This window comes from Rousettus aegyptiacus, unplaced genomic scaffold, assembly GCF_014176215.1.
Source record: "Rousettus aegyptiacus isolate mRouAeg1 unplaced genomic scaffold, mRouAeg1.p scaffold_m13_p_4, whole genome shotgun sequence".
Lineage (NCBI taxonomy): Eukaryota > Metazoa > Chordata > Mammalia > Chiroptera > Pteropodidae > Rousettus > Rousettus aegyptiacus.
The window spans coordinates 119,599,794-119,625,663 of NW_023416307.1; the positions used below are offsets into that span (position 1 = coordinate 119,599,794).

General features: G+C 35.6%; 1 protein-coding gene and 1 pseudogene across 3 annotated transcripts; one reads left to right on the forward strand and one right to left on the reverse strand.

Moving 5' to 3' along the window:
- Positions 1–1,256: 1,256 nt before the first annotated feature.
- Positions 1,257–1,375, reverse strand: LOC118601844 (annotated as a pseudogene).
- Positions 1,376–3,406: 2,031 nt separating this feature from the next.
- On the forward strand, positions 3,407–25,187 carry THUMPD3 (THUMP domain containing 3). Of its 3 annotated transcripts, XM_036218679.1 has the most exons (10): positions 3,463–3,521; positions 4,708–4,996; positions 6,309–6,386; positions 12,582–13,058; positions 14,625–14,755; positions 17,100–17,169; positions 18,805–18,920; positions 21,558–21,668; positions 22,271–22,394; positions 22,578–25,187. In XM_036218679.1, exons 1-10 carry the CDS (start codon positions 3,508–3,510, stop codon positions 22,743–22,745), a joined length of 1,578 nt encoding a protein of 525 aa, XP_036074572.1. In that variant the 5' UTR covers positions 3,463–3,507; the 3' UTR covers positions 22,746–25,187. The 3 variants fall into 3 exon arrangements, with proteins under 3 accessions (XP_036074573.1, XP_036074571.1, XP_036074572.1); XM_036218680.1 differs by lacking the exon at positions 22,578–25,187 and having other exon boundaries at positions 3,407–3,492; positions 21,558–22,388; XM_036218678.1 differs by lacking the exon at positions 22,578–25,187 and having other exon boundaries at positions 3,456–3,521; positions 21,558–22,388.
- Positions 25,188–25,870: the final 683 nt, after the last annotated feature.

Consider the following 25,870-nt stretch of genomic DNA (forward strand, 5'->3'; position numbering starts at 1 on the left):
CTCTGCCTGGAATGCTCTTCTTCCAGGTATCCAATGGATTGCTCTCTCATTTCCTTCAGGTTCTTTGTCACCTTATCAATGAAATCTTTCCCAACAACCTGATATAAAAAGGGCATTTCCCTCTCCCCCATCTCTTTACCCCCTGATCTTGCTTAGTTTTTCTCCATAATATTGATGATCACAAGCATGTTACATATATTTTTTCTCTAGTCTGTCTTCTCCACTAGAATATAAGCTCTATAACAGGAAGTTAGGGACTTTGGGACTTTTTTTTTCACTGCTGTACCCCCAATACCTAAGAGTGCCTGACACATAATAAATGATCAATAAACTCTGTTAACTCATTTCCCGTTTGCCCCGAGAATACTCGCTGGCAGTACTTGCGGCTGCAGCATTTACCTCAAGATGACTCGCAAATTACAGCCCTAACCTTATCCTCAAAGTTTGCCACAAAATATCTCACTTTCATTATTATTTTCATTTTGCTCTAGCATATCGATAGTCTTCGGGAACAAATGATATCATTCTATTTATCGCATTCTGGTTTTATTAGTGGTATTTCCACTTACAAAATACAGTAATTTCCAATCACTGAAAATGTCAAATCCTAGAAAACGGAGCATTCCTATACGCTGATGTTTAACATCGTTCTTGAACACTTGTTAGCCAAAGATTCGTTTGATGAATCTGATTTATGTATACATTTTTGTTTCATTAGGATTAGAAACAAATTCTGTTTAGAAATAACTCCAAGAATAGTTTTTAGATTTTATTTTCACATTGAAAATCAGTCAGATTTGCTTCAGCTTCAAAGAGGATGTTTGTGTAAAATTAAATTAACACTGGCAGCAAGCTGTACTTTTTTTTTCTAAACGGGAAATGGGTTAAATAACAGACTCAACATGATACTACTGGTAGATAATGTGTCTTTAGGGCACAATGTTTCCCCAAGTGAGACCTGTTTATAGAGATAATTTTAAATAGTATAAAGGTATGCATTAAATAACACTAACTCAGATGGAGAATCTTTTCAATGTTTTGATCCTTCTCACTTTGTCAAGGTCTCATTTAGTGCTAGTTTGTCCCTAATGCTCAAAAATTTGTCCTTTTAAAGAACAGAAAATAGGCCTTACATGTAGTGCCTATTAAGAGCCCTTTGCAGGGAAAAGTATCTGGCTAGAATTTAATCGTCTTGCTTTGTTTCCATTGTATTTATTTTTAAGGGTACAATCTCTCTTTTTTTTTTTTTTTTTTTGTGCTTACAGCACCGGGTCTTCCTAGGTGGTCTCCCATCCAAGTACTAACCAAGCCAGAACCTGCTTAGCTTCCAAAATCAGATGGGATCGGGCGTGTTCAGGGTGGCATGGCAGGAGACAGGGTACAATCTATTTCCATTATGTGTCCATCAACATGTTAATCTCATTAAATCATATAAGTCTTATCCAAGAAGTTGCATTTTGCATATGAAGAAACTGCAGATGAGTTTCCCATAAGATCAAAGTTTCCTTTGAGACAAATTCACAGAACAAAAAACCCACCATTTAAATATCTGAAAGTGTACAATTCAATGTTTCTTAGTCTAGTCACAATGTTGTATTCCTTATCTATTCGTCCACTATCATCACTATCTAATTCCAGTACATTCTCATCACTCCAAAAAGAAAACCCATACCTTTTAGCAATCATCCCCAAATTCTTCCCAATGCTAAGCAACCCCTAATCTACTTTCTATCTCTTTAGATTCACCAACTATTGATATTTCATATAAATGGAACCATATATGTGGTCATTTGGATCTGGTTTTCCTTAGCATAATGTTTTCAAGGTTCACCCCTGTTGTAACATGTATCTTTTACTTCATCCTTTTTTAAAAGAGTAATATTCCATTGTATGAATAGACCACCTTTCCTTATCTATTCATCCACTGATGAATATTTAGGTTGTTTCCACTTTGGGGCTATTATGAATAATGTTGCTAGGTACATTCATGTTCTTGTTTTTGTTTAAACATGTTTTCAGTTCTCTTGTGTATGTACCTATAAGTAGAATTGCTGGGTCATATGATAATTCCATGTTTAACTTTTTGAAAAAGGCTGAACTGTTTTCCAAAGTGGCCATACCATTTTAAAAGTATTCCCACCAGCAATGTGTCAATGTTCCATTGCTCCACATCCTCATGGGAACTTGGAACTGTCCATTTTTCCAAAAATTTAGCCATTCCAATAGGTATTGCATTGTGATTTGAATTTGTATTTCCCTAATGACTACAGATGTTGAGCATCCTTTCATATGATTATTGGCCATATGTATGTGTGTATATATATATATATATATATATATATATATATATATATAAGAAACCTCCAAGCCTTTGCTCATTTATAAATTATCTTTCTGTTGTCCAGTTTTAAGTTTTCCTTCTAAAATAATTTTTAAAAATATATATTTAAAGAAAAGTGTTAAGTAAACAATAGTGCAATTGGGCAAAAATAGTGATGGCAATAAAGCAGTCACCTCTTTTCAGTGGGAGATATGGTCCAAGATCCCAGCTGATGCCTGAAACCACAGCTAGCATGTACTAAGATTTTTCCTATACATACCTACAATAGTTTTATTTTTGATTTAGGTGCAGTGAGATTAATAATAACTGATAAGAAAATTATAATAATATGCTGTAATAAAGTTATGAGAATGTACTCTCTCAGAACGATTTATTGTACTATACATATGTACACTGTAGATACATCAGAGAAAGGAATGATTTAGATCCTAGGCAAGTCTAAGCAGAGCAATGGGAGATTTCATTACTCAAAACAGCATGCAACTTAAAACTTATGAATTGTTTATTTCTGGAATTTTCCAGGTTATATTTTCAGACCATGTTGACCCAGAGTTACTAAAATGGTGGAAAACAAAGCAGAGGAGTGGAGGATAACTAGTGTATATAACTCAGGGACTAGTCTGAGCAACAATGACTCAGATGTTAAGAAGTCTAAGAGTCAGCCCACTTAAATTCACATCCCCAGTTTGCCTGGAAAGTGCTGCGCCTAACATTTTGGCCAAGATATTTAATATCGTTGGGGACGTTTCTCCTGCTTTAAAATGCAGACAGCCTTGCCCACATGAAAGCGTTGTTGGAACAGATAAAAGGACGCATGTGAAGCGCTTACTCAGGTCTTGGCATGGCTAAACACCATAAACGTTAGCCATTATGACAAGCCACAAGGCCCACAGGCTCTCCAGGTTCAGCTTGCAGATGCTGTCCCCAGCTGCATGAGCGAACACGCCATGTTAGCCGCCACGGGAACAAACCTTTAGGTTCACGTTTCTCTCCGTACGACCTTGTGCCAGCGCCCGCCCCTAGCTTGGGTCATTTGTGACCGCTCCGCCCGACTTCCGTTTCCGGAGCTGTGGAAGCGACTTCCGGCGGCGTGACCTGGGCGCGCTGGGTGGGCAGCGTGCCGGAGTCGGAAGGGTCTACGCTTGCGGCCGGTAATCGGACGGCGGATGGGAGTGGCCGGGTGTGGAGCCGCTAACCCTCGGGAGGGAGGGACGACCTTCTTCTTGCTATCCAGGCCAGCGCCTGGCGTGTCTGGTGTCAGTGTGGCTCTCTTCTCGCTGCCTCTCCCTGGCCTTCACCCCATCCCCTGAGTTCCTGTGATGAGGGCCAGGCGGTGGGAGTCCGGAGACTTGGGTTTCATTTCAGCCTACGCCACTGATTGGCTCTCTGACCTTGGGCGAGATACGTCCTTTCATAGGCTTCAGCCTCCTTATTTAGAAGCTGGAGGTTTTATTCACAGTGATTGTGAGCTCTTTAAGAGCAGGAACAGACTTTTATTAGTGTTAGACACTATTCCCTGTCCCAGATACAGAACAAGGACAATTTAGGTACTCGGTGTCTTAAGTTGTTTTAGATCTGTTGAGAGCTGTTGATCTCCACTTCCCAACTCGTAACTCCACCCCCTTCATGCTCAGACACAGGAAATTTGGTTTACTCTTTTGATGCCCACCCATAGATCACAGAGCCTGGCCCATAGTAGGCATGAAAATGTTTGTAGTTAGTAGATGTTCATTTAAATGCATGAATCACTGTACCTTTCACAGGAGGAAGACAGAAATTCTGTTAGCAATTTTTAATCATGAGTCTGGCATAGTCTCGCTTAAGACTCCCAACAACTCTAGAAGAGAGGTATTATTTCCCATTTTGCAGATGGGGAAATTGTTGCATAGGAGAATAAATTTGTTTTAGATCATTCAATCTATGAATGAAGAGGACAAGAATTCAAACCCATATCTGAAATTCCAAGGCCCCGTGTTCTTAACTGCTACCTGAAAAATGACTAGATGCAGAAATGTATCTGTTCTCTAGTAGCCTTCGTTCTTGGATATCAGCTGTTGTAGTTATGAGACGACTATTAGCCATATTAATGATCCCAAACCAAATATCGAATGCTTGTCTGTCTCCTTTTCTTCCATTGTATCTATATTGCTTGTTTAATAATATATTTTCTATCCTGCACTCTGTGCCCATGTTGTTCAATGCTTTTATCTTTGGTGAATACTGATTGAGGTGTGTTGACTGAATATGGCCATATCAGTCATGTTGCCTTGTTCTTCTAGCCCTCTAAAGCAGATGTTTTTAGTTATAGTTGAAATATGAGGTGATAATGTTGGACATTTTTTTTCCTTTTCTGACTGATTTTAAAGGGACTATATTAAGGATCCTGGAAGCACTGCCAACATGTCTGATGTTCAAGAAGCCACTAACCAACTTCTGGATGTGAATCTTCATGAGAACCAGAGGTCTATACAAGTGATGGAAAGTGGCCCTAAAAGTGAATCAGAGCATCTCCGAGTCACTATTGGAGCCACGGTACCTACTGGTTTTGAGCAAACAGCTGCGGATGAAGTAAGAGAGAAACTGAGGTCATCATGCAAAATCAGCAAAGACCGCGGCAAGATATATTTTGACATTTCAGTGGAAAGTCTGGCTCAGGTTTGAATGAAGCAATATTTAAAATAGTTTTCTAATTAGGTCATTTTATGGTTACTTTCTAGTTTACAGGCCTCTCTGGAATCCTTTTTGCTTTTCCTTCTCTGCTCCAAAATAGGTGATTTTAAAGTTTTACTGCATTTTCTATTGGGTACCAATTTATAAGTTTAACAAGATTTGCTGTATTTTTAGAAGTGATCTTAATATTTCCTGATGATGAATTCACCAGAAGAATTCTGTGTAACTTATAAAAAAATTCTGGGTACCTGCTATACTCATCTTTGAATTTGTTTACTTCAGCATCCAGCTAAAGTTTAGAATTTGGTGATAAAGCATAAAAATAGACATTTTTCTTTTGATCTGAGTCAAGAAACGCTTGCTCAAAAGTAATTAGGAATCACTGAAGGTGAGAAGTGAAGGTCAGCAAATTGCCATCCCACTAGAATAAAACAGCTAAACTGTATTCATTACCACTTAAGCAACATGAGGGCAGGAATTGCCATCTCTCTCTTTTTATTTTTGCTGCTATCTCCCAAGCTTTTAGTGTCTGACATAGAGGAGACACCCAATAAATACTTGTGGAGACTGGAGTGATAGGGAAATTTTTAAATACAAATTACAGGTATAGTAGAGCCCCCCTTCTCCATGGTGGACATTTTCCAAGACCCCCCAGTTGCTATCTGAAAGTAGTACTAAACCCTATATATATATATATTATGGTTTTTCCTATACATACATACCTATGATAAAGCTTAATTTAGGAATTAGGCAATTTCATGGATAGAAGATTTATTTTTGCCACATATTTTAGCAACCTCAGGTTTTTTTCTTATTAAATTCTTATTAATTCAAGAACTTTCACCTTTTCACTTAAAGGAAGCACTTTATGGCTTCTCTTTGGCATATCCAAATTGCCAGAATTACCACCCTTGCACTTTAGGGTCATTCTTAAATAACAGTTACTTGAACAAAAGCACTGAAATACTATGACATAGCTACAAAGTGACTAATGGGCAGCTAGCATATACAGTGTAGATACACTGGATAGAGAGATGGTTCATGTCTTGGGCAAGATTTCATCAAGCTACTCAGAATAGCATGCAATTTAAAACTTATGAATTCTTTATTTCTGTAATTCTCCTTGTAATATTTTCAGATAGTGGTTGACCATCGGTAACTGAAACCACAGATAAAGAGGGACTACTGTATTATCTGCTTTAAAGCCTTAGTACCTAATTTTTAAATTAAAATGTCAATAGTTTGTGTGATTCAAAAGCTTTCTCAGAAATTTGTTTTTAACATTTTCTCTCCCCAGGTTCATTGTCTGAGATCAGTTGATAATTTATTTGTGGTTGTTCAGGAGCTTAAAGATTACCAGTTCAAAGAAACAAAGGTGAGCTATCCCAAATATGGTAGCTGATTTTCAATCATCTTTCCCAAAGATATTATTTCTACTTTTTGCATTCTATCATTTAGCATTACTGCTGCTTTTTTTAAATAACATTTTTTATTTTTCAATTATAGTTGGCAATCAATATTATATTAGTTTCAGGTGTACAACAGTGATTAGACATCTATATAACTCACAAAGTGATCACCTCACTAAATCTGACACCATACATAGTTATTACAATATTTACTATTGACTATATTCCTTATGCTATACATCTCCATGACTATTTTGTAACTACTATTTTGTATTTTTAATCCCTTCCTCCTTTTTCACCTAATCCCCCAACTCCCCTCCGATCTGGTAACCCTCAAAATGTTCTATGTATTTATGAGTTTGTTTCTGTCGTTTTTGTTTATTTTGTTCTTTAGATTCCACATGTACACAAAATCATATGGCATTTGTCTTTATCTGACCTACTTCACTCAGCACAATAACTTCTAGATCTATCATGAAATGTCTTTTTCCATCCATTTACTTTTAGTCTTTAATCTGAAGTGAGTCTCTTGTAGGCAGCTTATATAAAGGTCTTGTTTTTTTATCCATTCAGCCACCCTATCTTTTGATTGAAACATTTAATTCTTTTTCATTTGAAGTACTTGTTGACAGATATGTAGTTATTGCCATTCTTTATTCATATTTTTGATTTTTCTTCTTAAAGAAGTCCCTCCAGCAGTTCCTGGAATACTGGCTTGGTAGTGATGAACTCCTTTAGCTTTTTCTTGTCTGGGAAGCTCTTTATCTGTCTTTTGATTCTAAATGATAGCTTTGCTGGGTGGTATAATTTTGGTTATAGGTCCTGGCTTTTCATCACTTTGAATATTTTGTGCAAAGCCCTTCTAGCCTACAGTTTCTGTTGAGAAATTGGCTGACAGTCTTCTGGGAGTTCCTATGGGTAACTAATTGCATTTTTCTTGTGGCTTTTAAGATTCTTTGCATTTAACGTTTGACATTTTAACAATAACGTGTCTTGGTGTGGGTCTCTCTGGGTTCACCTTGTTTGGGACTCTCTACACTTCGTGGGCTTATACATCTACTTCCTTCAGCAGGTTAGGGAAGTTTTCTGTCATTATTTCTTCAAATAGGTTTTCAGTTCCTTACTTTGTTCCTTCTCCTTCTAGTATCCCAATGATGCAAATGTTGTTGCACTTGATGTTGTCCTAGAGGTCCCTTAAACTATTCTCGTTTGTTTTTTTTTTTTGGATTCTTTTTTTCTTGTTGCTGTTCTGATTGGGTGTTCTCCACTACTCCATCCTCTAAATCTCTGATTTGATCTTCCACTTCATCCAATCTGTTGATTCCCTCTGATGTACTCTTCATCTCAGATTTTTTATTCTTCATTTCTAACTGGTTCTCTTTTATGTTTTCCATATCCATTTTTATGTTTTGTCTCTTTATTAAAGTTCTCCCTGAGGTCAATACTCCTCTCCTAAGTTCATTGAGCATCTTTTAACCAGTGTTTTGAACTCTACATCTGGCAAATTGTTTATCTCTACTTTGTTCTTTTTTTGGAGCTTTGTTCTGTTCTTTCACGTGGGACATGTTTCTTGTCTCCCCATTTTGGCTACCTCCCTGTGTTTGTTTCTATGTATTAAGTAGGGCTCCTTAGCCTCCCAGTCTTAGTAGAATGCTTTTATGGTGTACTGTGGGGCCCAGTGGCACAGTCTTTCCTGGTCACCTAAGCGAGGTGCTCAAAGTGTGTCCCTTGTGTGGGATGTGTGTGCCCTCTTGATGTAGTTGAGCCTTGGTTGCTGTTTGCACTTCAGTTGGAGGGATTGACCCCTTGGGCTAGTTGGTTGTGAGGATTAGCTGGTGAAGGGCTGGCCCTGTGGAGCAGGATCCCCTTTAGCAGGGCTCTGGTGCCTGCCTAGTCTGCCCTTTGGGTATGCCCTTTTCAGATGCAGAGCACACTGGCTCTCTTGCAGGTCCAAGAAGGCCTTGGGTGTGCTGGCCCAAGGGCCTTCTAGGTGGGGCCCAGGTGCAGGCCAAGTTCAGCCACAGCCTGTGAACTTCCCGGGCTACCTTATAAGAGTCACTGAGCAGTCTGCAGATGGCTGTTACCTGTGCTCTGCTTATAGGTGCCTCGAGAGGCCAAGCCAGAAACCAAGGCTGGCTGCCACTAGTGCTGGACTTGGGACTGCTCAGCAAGAGGTACCAGGTACACCAAGGTCAGATGCTGCTTCTTTGGGTTTTGTGAGCCTTTGAGAGATTTCAGGAAAGTCCACAGCATGGGTCAAGACAGTGCATCCCCAAAATTGTTTTTAAATATCAGTATCAGTGGTGGGGGTGTGCATAGAGAGTGGGCAAAATGGGTAGAGGGGGTCAAAAGGTATAAACTTATTGTTATAAAATAAGTCATGAGGATGTAATCTACAGCAAGGCAACTATAGTTAATAATACTGTATTGAGTATTAGCAAATTGTGAAGAGTAGATTTTAAAAGTTCTCGTCACAGGAAAAACAATTTTTGTAACTATGGTGACAGATGTTTACCAGATTTATTATAGTGATCATTTTGCAATATATACAAATATCGAATCACTATTGTGTACCCCTGAAAATAAAATGTTATATGTCAATTATACCTTATTTAAAAAAAAATGAAATAATAAAAATCAATATTGAAAAACATCAAAATTTATAAGAAATAAATTGTTTGCCTTTCTTATAAAAGATATATACCTTAGATTAGCTTTGCTGATGTATAGTTACAAAATAGAATTGCTTCCCAACTGTGAACCAAAGAGCAAGTGATGGTTTGTATCATCTACAAATAACATTTTCTCTCACCATTCTGCTTTTGCCTGGCCTTCTCTAACTACATTTTTTAAAATTAAAGCCAAAGTAACATGTTAATACTCCTTCAGTTGTTAACAGCTTTGTCTCCAACTTGTATTTAGCATCTGATTCCTAAATATTGAGACTGCCTAAGCTGAAGGTTGAAAATACATCTCAGTAAGGCTTTAGTATCTTTCCATATTGCTTTTTGGTCAGGTTTCCAGAGTTGAATGCTTGAAAACTTTTTCTATCAGTTTTACTCCTTGTATGAGTAATAATCTGTTTTTTAAAACTATGATATGCTGCTTACTTCTCTAATTTTTATTTATTGACAGGTTAATGTCCAAAACGTTATTCAGAAACCAAAGTGATATGAATCCACAGCTAGAAAAATAAAACCAGACCTAAAAGAATTCAGACTGAAAATAGATAAAAATTTTATTAACCAAAAACATAACTTTCAACAACAATATTATAACCATTCAGACTTCCAACAGTCATTGGCAACTGAATCATATCTGTGAAATTAGTAAATAATAGGCAGGCTACTGAAAATTTTTGCTAAGTATTTCAAAATGTTAATAGCCAGGAATAAATGTTCATAGGCATTAAAAAAAAAACTAAATTTTTTAAAATTCTTAAATTCTTTCCTCTAACTTACTGGGGTATTGTTAATATTTTCAATTCCTGAATTTTTGCCATCTTAGAGTTAGTATCATTTTGGTGTTTTTGATATCTAATTGGAGGTTAATTTGATGTTGTTGAATGGTTCTATATGAGCCAGCTTCAGAGTTGCTTTGTAAATAACTGCAAAAGAGGTTGCTGGTGGAAGTTTCCAAAGAAGAGCACCAAAGATTTAAGGTAGATTTTCAGATCTGTGTAAGGGCAACTTCTGTTGTGTGTAACCATGAAAAATTGTTAAGCTCTTCACTCTGTGGACTTAAATTGTAACATGTGCTAGTAAAACCGTATATTTAAACATTTGCTTCTAACTTTCATTCTGTTGACTATTGATTTTATTCTTTGTAGCATTATACTTTCCCGTCTTATAAAAAGTGTTCTAATGGGTTTTCTTATTCTTAAGTATCCATATATCAAGCTCCTGTTTCTTCTTCACCTCATCTTTCTGCTTTTCTGTCTCTGCCTTGAGCTCTTACTTTACAAAAGAATCTCATTAGGTTTTTTGGACACCATGTCAATACATTGGATCGTAGTTTTTAACTGCAGTGTCTTTCTGGTCAGTTTTTTGCCTACTATTTTTGTTACTTTCCTCCTTTTTCCTTTTTTTATGTTCCTGTAAATTCTGTGCTAACTTTTGGTAAGTGTTCATCTTTGAATGATGGAATTCCTCTTGGACCTGCTATTTATAGGAGTTTCTCTTGGGAGAAGCCAGGAACTGTTCCAGGCCAGCAAGAAATCTCCCTGGTTTACCGTGAAGTTCCGTCTGACAAAGGGCTGTGAGTGAATGAGTTCTTCTCTTCCTCCTCTTTTTTTTTTTTTGGTGAAGTTTTACTGAGATTTAATTTCCATACTATTAAACAAGTTCTTTTAACTGTTACTTCTCCCTATCCTTAAAGGATCAGCAGGTTCAGGATCATTCACTATGTAGAGTATCTCTCTCAATTCTACTTCACCAACAGACTGTTTCCAGCAAATAGAGCATTTGTGGGATTTCTTGTTTGGCCTCTATTTCTCTCCTCTGTTGCTTCTTGGTAGAAATGAAGTCCAGTGCACATACTTCTTCCTTGCTATTTGAAAAGAGTTTATTTGCTACTACTTTGAAGACTGTTCTACCCTTTATCTGAGATCTATAGGCATTCTCCCTCTCATGTCTTCCTGCACTTGTTTGACCTTCACTGCATTAGAATGTTACAGTTCAAGGTTACAGATATCACATAGATTCTATTAAGATAGAGTTGGTGTTTCTGATCTTTTACTTTTAGAAGTTTCTAAAGAAAGAAAGGGATTGTACCAGTGTTATTCCACCATGTTAACTTAGAAGTCCTGTAGATGCCCTTTATGGGAAAATTATTTGTAAATACAACTGGGTTTGCCAAACCCAAAATGTACCATTATTTCATCAGGTTTCTAGTATCAAAGCCTTCACTCACTTCCATTTCAAGTTTCAGTTCTATCAGTCAGCACTGATTTCGTTCTGCTTTGATCTTCAGTAACATGTGCTGTCTATATACCACCAGCATTCTGCCATAGAGCTTTCTAATGGAAATGTTCTATGTCTTCACTGTTTATCATGGTAGCAATTAGCCATCAGTGTGTGAAATGTAGCTAATCTGAATGATAAACTGTTTTTTTTTTTTTACTTTAAATCATTTAAACTTCAACAGCTACATGTGGCCAATGGCTGCTGAATCAGACAACATAGCTCTTTTAACATTTAATCATGTATTATCCAACAGCTGTTTATTGAGTACCTTTTGTATACCAGGCACTGTCTAGGAGGGTAGCTTATAGCAGTGGTCAAGACAGGTAAGGTCCTTCCCACCCTGTACTTATCTTCTGGGAGGAGCCTTGATGATGAACAGTACATAAATCTAGTAACTTTAGATAATACTAAGCTCTGTAAAGAAAATAACATGAGAAGAGATGACTTGAGAGGATTACTTTAAGTAGGTCTCTCAGAGACTTTAAATTGCTGTTAAATAATGAGAAGGGAGCCAGCAGTGCAAAGCGATGATGTAAACCAAATATCCTCCAAGCAGAGGAAGTGTGGAGAGAATGGTTCTAAAGTGATGTATGCGAAGTAGGCAGGAGTCAGATTATGTTGGACTTTTTAAGGAATTTAGTTTTTTTATGTGAAGCTACTAAGTGTCTTTAAGTAAGGGAGGGACATGATCAGATTTACTATTTTAAAAGATGTCTCTAGATACTATTTAGAAATTGGATAGATTCATTTTTAACTACTTAAGGTTTCTTTTTTTTTTAAAAAAAATGTTACTTTTAAAAAATTAATATGTATATACAGCACAAAATTCAAAAGGAAGTCAATGAAGTCAATAAGAAGTTGCCCTTCCTCCCATCTTTTCATCCACCCACTTCCCTTCCCTAGAGGTAACCACTGTTAGTAGTTTTCTTACTGTTTACATTTTTAATTTTGAAGCCCAAACTCCAATCCACCACTCTGTCTTGTATTATTCTTTAGTGGCTTAATTTATATTGATATGTTATATCTTAAATTTCAATGAGATTTTTACTTCTTCAGTTGTAGCCATTATTTTATTGACTCTTGCTTTCCACCCCTACCATCCCCAACATAACAATGTCATCCGTAGGCAAAGTAGCAGCTTATTTGTTCAACTAAAATATTGAAAAATGAATGGATTTTATTCTCTGTCCCTTATAGGAAGAAGTTCTAAAGGATTTTGAAGAATTGGCTGGGAAGCTTCCCTGGTCAGATCCTTTAAAAGTATGGAAAATTAACACCAGTTTCAAGAAAAAAAAAACAAAACGCAGAAAGATAAACGAGAATTCAAGTAAAGAGAAGATTGATAATGGACGAGGAGACAAAAGAAATGAGAGAGATGTTAAAAAAGAGTTGACTAACAATGCCTTAGATTCACATATCTTAGACTATTATGAAAATCCAGCCATCAGAGAAGAGATATCAACATTAGTAGGTGATGACTTAGCATCTTGCAAAAATGAGACTGATGAAAGCTCAAGAGAAGAAACCGATACCGAAGTGCTAAAATTTAGAGTCACATGTAACAGGGCAGGAGAGAAACATTGCTTTTCTTCAAACGAGGCTGCAAGAGATTTTGGGGGAGCTGTTCAAGATTACTTTAAGTGGAAGGCTGACATGACCAACTTTGATGTGGAAGTAGGTACAGGCTCTGATTGTGATGATTTAAGAAGGCGGTCATTATAGATTTGTTGAATTTTCAAACTAACCCAATCTTATGGACAATTAAACAGGCCATAGAGCTAATAGGTGTGGCTAACAAGAGTGTGGGCTGTGGAGACATACGTAGATTCAAATTTCGATTCTACAACTGTGTAACTTTGGACAAGATATTCTCTCTGAGCCTGTATTTCAAATAGAGCCTGTAGTAGTATATACCCTAAGTGTGTCCTGAAAGTTAAATGAGACAATACATTTTAAGTATTTGGTGCAATGCCTGCTATATACTAAGTGCTCAAAAGATAGGAGCTATAAGACTTGAGTTTTATAATTTCTAATCTAGTACTTTTCCTACATTACATAGGCTTTCAGATTATAAAATTCAACCAAACTTAAAACAATTATTTTTGTTTTTGTGCATCTTGGCTGTAGAGTTTTGCTACTAAAAAGAGGTAGAATACATTTTTAAAACAAAGCTCAACCTCCTAGAATCAGGCCATCATTGCTAACATTCATCCTAGAGTCAGCTCTCCTCTTAAATTCTACTAGCTTCCCAAACCTAGATACCTCTTTTTAGCATGCTTACTCTCCTTAGTCTCAATCATCTACTACATGGGTGATTCACATGTGAGAATGAGAATGAATAGGTTCACTGGAATGGTAATGTCCGAAAGGTAGCAAGGGGTATCAGAGGACAGATTCTGGAGCCATAATGCCTGGGTTCAAATACCAGTTTACAAGCTGTATGACTATGGGCAAGTAAGATGATGTCTTTGTGCCTCAGTTTCCTCATCTGTAAAAGGAAGATAATAACCTAGGTCAGAGAGTGCAAATATGAAATGAAGTGATGAATATAAAATGTGTAGAACACTGGCTTGCACATATCTAGGTAAGTGTCAGCTGCTGCTGCTGCTAAGATCATAAGAAAATTTTAAGTGGAAGATTGGAGAATTTTTTTACTTTTATTTGAATAGTTTATATTGTTAGGAAAACTATAGGGCAAAAAACATTATTTCACAGACAGTTTAAAAAATACTAAGAAAATAATAGGTGATAAATGTGGTACAGTATTATTAATAGTTCATTAAACGTTAAAATCTTTAAAAATGCATATTAAAAAACCATAGACTTTCAAAATATGTTTACATTATAAAAATTCAGGGGAAATATGGTTGCAGCTAACTTATAGTGAATGAAAAGAGTAAAATAGATGTTAAAATTTTCTAGTAGTATATACTATATGATTTCATTTACATGATGTTAAAAAAAAAACATGGTGGTAGTGTTCAGATTAATGATTACTTTGGCAGGTAATGGCTGAGGGGGGCAAGGGGAGCCTTCTGGCATGCTTAAAATATTGTTTATCTTTATCAGTGTATCTGTAGGTAAAAATTCACTGTACTGCACACTTAAGATTGTATTTTACTGTATGCAAGGTATACCTCAATAATAAAGTGAAAAAAATAATAAAGCCTGAAATTAAAAAATCCTAATAGGTAGTTTGAACAATTCTAAAACTATTTTTATTGTCTTGTTCTACTATAGGTGCTTCTGAATATCCATGATAATGAAATCATTGTGGGCATTGCATTGACAGAAGAGAGTCTCCATCGAAGAAATATCACACATTTTGGACCTACAACTCTCAGATCTACTCTTGCCTATGGGATGCTCAGGTAAGAGAATGCATTTGCCAACTAGATTAAAATTACACCTTGGTTTGAAGTTTCTCTTGAAAACAGTTTAATTTGTTGTGAGGTATACTGTGTTGTAATTTAGTGAATAAATAACAGGATAAAAGCTATTGATCTGTTTCTTTCCCTTATATCAAGTTTTTATTCTTTGTGATCCTGAGAATATCACTTAATTACTGTTTTGTTTTGTTTTTATTTTAAAATGGAAGAGATAGTTTTTATTTGCCTCTTGAATAGAGTTGCAACATTTCTGTTTAGAAAGGATATACTATATGTTGGGAAATAGAGCAAATTTTGCTTTGTTTCATTTTTGTCAGTGAAGCAGATGAAAGCATTTTTGAAAATGTGTATGATGTGTAAGTGAACACAGAGAGCTTTTCCTTATATTTTTAAATTTTATACTCAGTTCATCCCAGGAATCATTCTGGAATTCTCCATGTTTCCAAGTGTAAACTGTAGCTTTCTTTCTCCTTTGTCCTTTTTGTTTTTATTGGGTGCTTCTTTCCACCACTCAGACAAGTAGTCTTCTCTAGGTTTCTGTTTTTCAGAGTGCAAAATGGGTTTTCTGTGAGATTTGAAGATTATTAGGAGTGAATGCAGAAACATATGCAAAATTCCTGCTATATACAGTACCTGGCATAGTTTGGTAGTCTTTTTTTACCTGCTCATCCATGGAGTCCAGTTCAGCACTATTGGAATCTATTAATTCAATGACAATAATAGAAAACTAGGTCCAGCTGATAAAGGAAGAGCTCCTAGTCTTCATTCACTTAACAAACATTTATTATCCACTGCCAGGCATTATGGTGTAGGAGCCAGGTATAAGAAGAGTTACTTTGGGTGCAACTATTAGAAACCTAAGTAAGCTAGTTTAAGATTTAAAAAAAAAAAAAAAAAATGTGATGATGGAGTGGGAAGGGGATGTATTGGAAAGACCCCGAGAAATCTTGGGAAATCCACAGAGAAACTGAAAGCCGTATTTCAAGAAGGGTAGGAATCAAATTGTGGAAAAATACCTTTTAAACCTAGACAGTCACTTTTATCTCTCTTAGGAGTCTGTGGGCTCTTGTTTCTGCTCACCTGTGCGAATGGCTGCCCTTCATCTAAATTTATATATTTCCAATTTCAAATGACCAGCTCCATACTGCCTAGGGCTTCTAGCTCTTGCCAATTCTTGAAAGAGAGAATCAGACAGAGTCTCAGTCAAGTGTTCACTCAGACCCCCAGCAGCAATGCCTAGGAATGCATTAGTGGGGTTGCTTACTACCAACACTGTGGTCAAGTATTCTGTTGCCATGTGTTAAGGGGCAGGAACAGGGAGGTAGACCTGGACAGGTATTAAAATAAGAAGAGTGTTAGTCCCCAAAAATCTTAATCTTGTGAGGAAGATAAATAATTACATGTAATAAATACTATAATAGAATATGAAAATGTTAGCAGGACAAAAGAAGGAAACCTAGTGACCTGTCTGAGGAGGGAATGCTTCATAGATGGGGTAATATTTCAGCCACTAACAATAATGCCTCTAATCCTGACTTTATCACCTATTAGTTTTGTATCTGTGGACAGGTTTTGCATCAGCCTCTCTGTAAAATAAGAATAATAATGACCCACCTCATAGGGTTGTTAAAAGATTAAATGAGTTAATACAAAGAGTTAAATCCAAACCTGGAATATGTAGCAGGTCCTCAAATAACAGTTTCTCTTATAAAGTTGATGAGATGCCAGAGATGCTGTAGGAACTTACATCGTGTTTATATCAATTAACCGCTGATAAAATTGGTTCCATTGTCATTTCACTTAAAGTTACAGAAGCTATCCACGACATTAAAGAATTACTGTACTAAGTTCTCAAAGTAAACCAATTATTTTATAGCAATGTTATTATCTTTAAAATTTGTAAGGGAAGGAATACTGAATGTCTAAACTACCAATAAACTTATATTAATACATGTTCTACTTGAAATATGTTTCAGGTTTTTTTTTTTTTTAGTGTAACAATACAGGTTTATATACAAAATAACATGTATTTTCTAAAAGCATATATATGTATATTTAAAAGACTTAGAAGCTAAATTCCAACTGGAAATGAAATGGGATTTTGGATAATACTCAAAGGGTACTTTTAGTTTTATTTAATGTTATTTTTAAAAGCTAGGCTATGAAGTCAACATGTAATTACAAATTGATTTTTATAATGGATATTGATTGATGTTTCTTCATGCTAACATAATAGGTCCTTGATCTTATAGCTTCAGAATAGTCACTGTGGAAGCCTCAGCTCTTGGCTGAAGTCTCTTCACATAGGCTGTTTTCTTTTCTCTAGGCTCTGTGCTCCTCAGCCTACTGATATAATAGTTGATCCAATGTGTGGAACAGGGGCAATACCAATAGAGGTAATAACTTTTCATTAGCTTTCAGATAAGCAAGTGATATGTCTGGAATGTTCTTGAACTAATGTGCAAATTATACATAATGAAATCACCAAGGTTGGGTCAACGGACCCAAGAGTTTTGAAAAAAAATACTCTAGTAAAGCTGGAACTTTTGTGTAAAGGCTGTAACCACTTACTACAAATAGTCAAGGACTAGGTATATTGTAAATGATATTTATTCATTGGATTACAGAGGAGTCTGAGAATTTCAAAGTGGTGAGTCTCTTTTCTCTAATAGGTAAGTAAACATGAGTGGAAGCGATCATTGAAAGCATAAGCATAAACTGGAGGAAGGTGTTTCATCTCTATAAAGTGAGATTATGCTTCTTAATCCACTTACGTTCTTGGAGGGAGTAAGTATAGTTTTAAAAAAGGGGAAACCTAGGAACAATATTTAACTTTTTTTTAGGAAGTCAAGCAAGGTTATATACCAAATACTCTTAAGTAGCTTTCAAAATTACTGTGATACTGAGAGGACTCAAAACCTGCCTAAAGTAAGACATGGAAAGGTATTTCTAATTGGAGAACATTAACAGGGAAGTGTTCTTGAATCAATATTATCTATACTTTTATAAATAATTTGGATGAGGACAGTGAAACAGTAAGGTCTTACATATAGTACACATAAAGCCAATGGGAGATACCATAGATTCTTTGAGTGACAGAAATGGAACAGATGAGCAAGTGTAAAGCAATCCACAAAGGGAAAAATAATCCAGACTGCAATTAGAAAATGATATGTCATCTGGGAGTTAAAATCTCAGAAGGAAATCATAGTAGTTGAGATCAGCAGTCCCTAACCTTTTGGGTACCAGGGCCTGATGATCTGAGGTGGAGCTGAGTGGTGATACTAGTGCTCGGAGCACCTACAAATACAGATGAAGTTTCGCTTGATTGCCGGCCACTCACCTCCTGCTGTGAGTGGTTCCTAACAGGCCATGGACAGGTACCAGTCCACAATCTAGGAGTTGAGGACCCTTGGTCTAAATGACTACTGTTTTCTGCTCAAATTGACTAGAGAAATTTACTCTGGCTAAAGAGACCTACCTAGAGAAAATTCAGTATATGAGATTCTCATATACTCCAATATATCAGATTATATAAAATCCCATAATCACAGGGTATATAGATTGGTCAGTTTGATTTGGGTAACTTTTTCAAATCACAATTATATTTAAGGTCTGTAATGCCTACTATGTGTCAGACACTGCTGGGTGAGAGATTGAGTAAAATACCAAACCTGAGGTTCCTAGATTTGTTGAGAGGCAGGCAGGTATCACAATAAAGAGAGAACAAGTGCAGTGCTTTTGGGGGGAGGGGGTCAAATGAGAGACAGCTTGGATTGTTGAGGTTTATGTCACAGAAGGTGTGACGCTGAAGCTGGGTCTTGAAAGACGAGTAGGAGTTCAATAGTCAGAGATAGAACAGGAAAGCATTTCAAGCAAGTTGACAAAAGGCAGTGTTTTGCCACTTTAGGAAAGCACTGGATTATTGGATCGGATGTCTTTTTTATTGACAATCAACTGAAATGATTTTTTCTTTAATCATCTTTTTGCAGTTTGCTACTTCTGTTTTAATATATATTCTTGTCTTTTAGGGCGCTACTGAATGGTCTAATTGTTATCATATTGCTGGTGACAACAATCCATTGGCTGTGAACAGAGCAGCAAATAACATCTCATCTTTACTGACCAAAAACCAAATTAAAGAAGGGTAAAAATTTTAAAGATTTTGTAGCACCTCTTTGACTGTCACTTTTCATAATGACTTTATGATTAATACCTCCAGTACATTGTGAAATCATTTAACCAAAATGAACATGTTGAGACTTTTAAGATTATTGAAAATGATTTATATTTTAAAAATATTTAACTGTAATTTCCCCACCCTAAAGCAACAATTTTTCTTCAGTTTTCTTATATATTTTTCCCACATAGGATATTGTATATTCATTTTAATTTCAAATATTTTTTTTGTATACGGCTTTTAATGACTGCATAACATTCCATTCTATAGAAATACCATAATTTAGTCTTTCCTTTATTTGGCACTTTAAAACATCTGAGTTGCAAGAGACCTGAAAACCATCCCCGTGGTGCCTACATATCCTACAGATCTTAACCATTGGCCTCTGAAGGCTGTCGATTCCATTTTTACACTAGTCATGTTTTAGTGAACTGAGTGAGTCTCTCCCTAAACCTCCTACAGATTTTCCTCCCACTTGAGTCCATAAAGAAAAATCTTATCTCTGTCATGTGATTGGCATCAGATATTTGAAGGGCTACCAAAACCCCTACGTTCCTCCATTCCACCCCTCCAAATCCTCTCTCCTTCAAGCAAAATATTCCAAGTCTTTTAGCTATATCCTTTTGATATCTGTGCAGTGGAAGTCCAATAACCTCTGGGAAATTTTTTCATCTGAGATGTGTATAATTATAATATTAAGCCCTAGCCTACTACTACAAATTACATTTGACACCATCTGGGTAAGCCTTTCAAAGTCTCCACTGTCTTTGGGAAGAATTGGTTGAAATGTCAATTAGTCTACAATTTCTCACCAGAGATCCCATCATAAAATTGTGTCTCTCATCTCCTCTGCTACTGTACTTCATTTTCCTATAAAGTGGCAGGAGTAGGTCATCAGATTTATTAGGTCTTACAGGTGCTCCACTTTCTAAATACATAGCCCAAGAAGTCATATCCTATGATTGGCCATAACAGATCTAGAAACATCTGTCTCTATAACCTTTAGTGTGAAGTTTATATTTGTAAGTAGAAATCAATTGTTTTTTAAAATATTCATTTTATATGAATATTCATTTATTACTTACACATGGCATACCTAATGCTATTTTATATCTGTATATTGGTTATCTAATTTTTTTTCCCCTTTTCAATAGAATTACAGTGCTTTCTTTTGTTCCTTCATATACTACTTGTTCTATAGTTTAACACTCAATACTTCTTGTTACCTATTGAGGTTTTAAAATGTTACCAAAAATCTTAAATTGTATGCTATAAATATCTTCTTTTTAGTAAGTTTTCATTAGAGTGTTTATGCTAAGGACTCCTGTTGACTGTATCTTATAGATTTTGATAATTACCTACTTTGGTTACTTTCTACATCATTACTTATATACTTCTTTCTCTGATCAGTTGTTTAGGACAGTGCTTTCAAACCTTAATGTACCTATAAATCACTTGGGATCCCATTAACATACAGAATCTGATTCAGTATGTTTAGGCTGGGACCTGGGAGTTTGCATTTTCCAGCAAGCTTCTGGCTAACATTGATGCTACTAGTCTGTGGCCCAGCTTTTTGAGTAGCAAAGGTTTAGATTTTTATACATAAAACTGAAAAGCAATTAAAAGGCTTTTTGTTAATTTATATTTTACTATGAATTTTTATGGTATAGTTTAATATTTATTGAGATATTCTTAAGGCTTAGTGCATGACCAGGGTTTTCTTGAAACTTGATAAACATTTTTAAACAAATTATTTTTTTCTGAATATTTTATCATTTTTCAGACTACACTTTTTGTCTGATCAATCTGTAGTCTTTTTATAAATCTTACCTAGATTTTTAATGTTTCTTGGCTTAATTTGTAGTTGTTAGTGCTTTAACACTCTATTTCCGATAGAATACTTCTCTTCTCCATTATGTAGTGATTGTCTTCACTGCATTTTATCAAAAAGCAATAGTGTAACTCTTCATTTGTTCACCTTTGATTTGCCTTTCTTAGCCTGTGCATTATTGCTTGTATTTTATTTCTTAAACCAGTAGCTTTGCCTTAATGGAGCAGATTTAAATCATGTTTTTATTATATTGTCTTCTGGTGTCTATTTTATCTTCTTTGCCTTATTAATAGTGCATGTATTTTAATCTTAAGCACCTCTATAATTACTAAGTTTACATGTCTCCTCTTACTATTTACCAAACTTTATCCTTCATATGTGTCTCCTCAATCCTTTTTTACTCTTTAGCGTTGTTTCCATGTTTCATTAATAGCTTGCATTATTGGTTACATAATTTACTGCTTAAACAGCTTTTCAAAATTCTGTTGTTCTTTGTGTTGCAATCTTGTTTTTCCCTTTAACCTAGATGAAGCAGATGTAGACATCTTTTGAAAATCACTCTTAACCATTTAAAAAGTTTTTTCATTATTATAGATTATCATTATAAAAGTTGTATCTCATGACCTTATGCTTCCTTCCAACATTCTTTTAGAGTTGTTTCTATCGCTGATATTTTAGTAGCATTTTGTACTTTATAGCAGTCTCTTTAGAAAAAAAAATTTTTAATTTCGTATTTCAGAATATGTTGAAGCGCCTTTCCTTTGTCTCCACAGCAAACCATCCTGGGGCTTGCCCATAGATGCTATTCAATGGGATATCTGCAATCTGCCATTGAGGACTGGCTCTGTGGACATTATTGTAACAGACATGCCATTTGGGAAAAGGTGGGGACTTAGTTTTTCAAAAAATGAGTTCTACCTTCATAGTACCTACTTACCTTCTAAATCTATTGTCCTTTGTCATCAGAAATCTTCAATTCCTTCTAGCAGAATGTCAAAAGAGCAGTTTTTCTCTTACACACTATGGCAATGGATTCACCCATTTTTTCCTTCTAAGAGCTCAGGAATGTATTTAACTACATTTGATCCTGACCATCAGATTCACCCACTTTCTAGTCTATTATTGAATTACAAACTTTACACAGAAAGATTGAAGCAAACCTGGTTCTATTTCTCAGTATAAATGATTTCTAATCACTGGTTTGGTTTATACAATGTCTGCTAATATGCTTATTAAGAGGACAGTTCATATAACTATTATAGTTGTTTGTTCTGTAATTGATTCACCTTAAAATTCTGTGCCATTCATTTACTAAAGTCCCATCACTCATTTCATTGACATATAATGGCAAAGTTCTAGTTTCCAAATGGCAACTATTTTTCATACCTCAGGATTTTCTTGTTGCAATGAGTTTTTAATATTTCTTTAATAGAGTTCTAGGTATTTATTTTTTCAAGAATTTGACTCATTGGACCTTCTTTAATAGGATGGGTTCCAAGAAGAGAAACTGGAACCTTTATCCAGCTTGCCTACGGGAGATGAGCCGTGTCTGTAGACCTGGGACAGGCCGAGCTGTACTACTTACTCAGGACAAGAAATGCTTTACCAAGGTACTGTACAGTAGCTCAGCCTGTGGTAACTTTAGGAACTTAAGTAGATTTGGGGATATTAGTCTGAGTAGGATTTGTGTTCTCTTCCCCTCACTGTTCCTTATTGTCAACAAAGACCCCTGGTTAGTCTAGAGCAGTAGGTCATAAAAGCTAACTATTTTTATGCCTTTTGTGTATACACAGGCATTATCTGGAATGGGACATGTATGGCGGAAGGTGCATACTGTCTGGGTGAACATAGGTGGTCTTCATGCTGCAGTTTATCTTCTGAAACGTACTTCTCAAGCTTTTGTTCATCCTTCAGAACAAGATAAAGAACTCCTTGGTAATGAATACAAAAATGATGAATAGTATTTGTGCTTCCTGATAATGGAAATGTTAACTTGCTTTGGGAGAAAAATAGTATTAACAAAAGTGCAAGTTTCTGCAGTTTAAACTGGTCTAAAGCTCTTCTAGTTAGCAAAAGGTATGAATGTCATATAATTGAGAAAGTTATAAGGATTGTTATTTGGAGCTGCTTTGAAGGGGTAGGTGGGCATTTAGTACTTTTCTTAAAATGCTTTGAAGATGCTAAGCCTACTAAAATGCTTTGGGATTTGGGTTCAGAACATTTTCAGGCTTTATTAATAGTTCCTGTTTTCCACCGTAGCTACCCTGGCGTAATCAAAAGGCAGAGAACATAATCAGAGAATCTTAGGCAACATCTCATTGCCTGTGCAGCTTTGCTATTTAGTCGCTAAATTCTCTTTACCTCAACTTAAAAGACAAAGCATTATGTTTTATGAAACAGGGTTTGCCCCAGTAGATGAAGTCTCATAAGACCTACTAGGAAGTTTACCATTGCCTTAAAAACTAAAATAGTCATGTTATTCAGATTAATACTTTAGGATTTATCAAAGGAATTATAAAGATGCTTTACTGTTAGCAATATAGGACATTTCTATTTGTAAATAGCAGCAAATACATTGTTAAAGTATGGGACCAAAAAAGTCATTAAAAAAATTTTTTTCCTTTCAGTACACATTAGTGGCTTTTTAAAGTCAAACATAAACCTTTCAAAATACCCAGTTTCTTTAAAGGACCCAGGAACTGATGTTATCTTTCAATTAAAAATTTCACTTGTTTTCTCTTGGGTTATTATTCCTATTTAGTTGCTTTTCCAGTTGTAGAAGGTCCTTCCTGAAACATTGGAAAATGAAATGACTTCAGTATTAAGTCCTCATGAAAACAGTGCTTCCCCCCTAGGTCAAATAGTACTTGTGGTTTTATGTGGAATTCTTTATAGTCTTCACTTGATTTTGGAGTTTCTGGCTATACTCAGCTTAGATTTTCAGTGTCCTATTAGTAATATGAGTACTACTCATTACCTTTGATGTCTCTCACATTTAGTATAAAAGGACAATACTTCTTTTCTTTGAAAGAACAGGTCACATTAGCAGTATAGCCAACATTCCTAGTCTGGTTTCTCTAATATACTACCTCACACTTGAGAATGAGTATTTTACATCCTAGCCTGGAGTTTTTACCATCATCAGAATGCAGTCGCACTGTTATGGGTTCAACTAAGTTTTCACATCTGACAAAAGAAATCATTTAAACCTCTACTGTCAGTCAGCAGTCCACAGAACTGGCAAGTACCCAGTTCAAGGAACCATATCTGTTCTCACCAGTTCACCAAATGCTTGGCACAGTGCCTGCCAGAATAGACATTTAATATTTGTTCAACAAATGAATTAGTATTTTTGCATATTGGCATAGTCTTTTTAAGTGTATCAAATCTGTGCCTCAACTTGTCTTATACCACTGTAAAAACATGACCAGATTTAAGATATTACAGATATGTAGAGAGCATTATCTGTAATAGTTTGCAGTTTTCTTCCCTAGTATTGTTTTGTAATCTGCTGACAGGAAAAGGAAATGGGCTATGAGGATTGAGAAGAGCTGTGATTGAGTTACATATGACACTGTCACCTAATAGTTCTGTGACCTTAGTTTTTTAACCTTTAAAGTAGGCCTCTCCTACACCATAGGAATGTGAAAAGATGGGGGACACAAACTTAATCTGAACACAAAATAAGTGAATTATAAATAATCTAGACAGTCTTTAACTGGGAAAGTCAATATTGAGGGAAAAAACATTGAGACAAATTTTATAAATTTAATGAAAGAGTTTTCCCAGAGATTGACAATGTACCTAGTGGCAAGAAAAGGAAACATTTGTTAAATCTTTTAAAATGGTTAAGACTTTCTAGAAACAGCCAAAACCGTAGATTCTTACCAGTATCACATCCAACTCAGGTCTCCACTGCAAGGAGCAAAAGGTAAGTTGAAGACTGAACAAAAGGAAGTATTTTAAAAGGTAGTAAATTACCTAAAGTATGATAAAACCTACAAGTGCTTGAGATTAATTAGTGAGATAGGCATAGAAAAAGTAAAACATCCTTATTCTCAGCACAGCCTTTTCCAAAAATTTCAGGTGGTGGTAACTGGGCATTTCAGTAGGGATATATATATAGTGTAAAGTAAAAAATTCTGTAAGAAAAAATCAATTATTGTACCTTAGTACGTTAAACTTTAAAAAGTTCAGGAGAAACATCATATGTCTCCTATACCAAAAATTTTTAATGTGCACAATGTGGAAAAATGTATTATTGTTTAAATATGCCTATTCTGTCACTCTTATACTTTTGCCCGAAGGCTAACATGTTTGCTAATCAGTTGTGAAGTTGTAGCTAATTCAGTGATATAGTTCAATGATATAGTCTATGATAAAGGAATTTCCATTGGAAAAGAGAACAGCGTTTTAGTTTTTCTCAAGCCCAAATTCTAAACTTCCAACTGACTGCTATAGTTACCTTTATGTATCCCACCTCAAACTCAGCATGAACACTAACCCGCTCCGTGTCCTAACATACCCATTCTCACAGTCTGCCAGGCTTAATACTGGAAGTCACTTTTGTAAAACAAAAACTCCATCCAGTTATTCAATAAGAATTTGAGTGTTTACTATGTACACTGTGCTAGAACAGCTGTTTCTTAAAGTTCTTGGTCTCAGGAATCTTTCACATTCTTAAAAATTGAGGGCCATAAACAGCCATATTAGAAATTAAAACTGAGGAAAAATTTAGATTACATCAACATTTTCATGGAAGTAACTTTTCAACAGAGTGGACTGTTCCACATTTTTGCAATTCAGTTCTCTCAAATGTCTGCATTAATAGGAAGCAGCTGGACTTCTATTTATCTTTCTGAATTCAATTGGTTGAATGTTACTTGCAATTTTTTTATCATTTCGTGTATTGGTCATTTGGAAAATACTGGTTCACTTAGTTACATAAATATACCAAATGCTGACCCAGTTCATTATATATCTAAAAATCACATTATCTCTTTTAAAACCCTAAGTTCTCGAAAGATGTCAAGCATCTGATAGAGGATACAAGTCTCCCCAAAATTCTAATTTTCACTTCAAAGTT

Bases quoted from the DNA above. Each gene is read 5' to 3' on its own strand.
- THUMPD3 (XM_036218678.1), top strand. The intron at 6,387-12,581 runs GTGAGCTATCCC...TGTCCCTTATAG, and splicing joins ACCAGTTCAAAGAAACAAAG to GAAGAAGTTCTAAAGGATTT. The intron at 17,170-18,804 runs GTAATAACTTTT...CTTGTCTTTTAG, and splicing joins CAGGGGCAATACCAATAGAG to GGCGCTACTGAATGGTCTAA.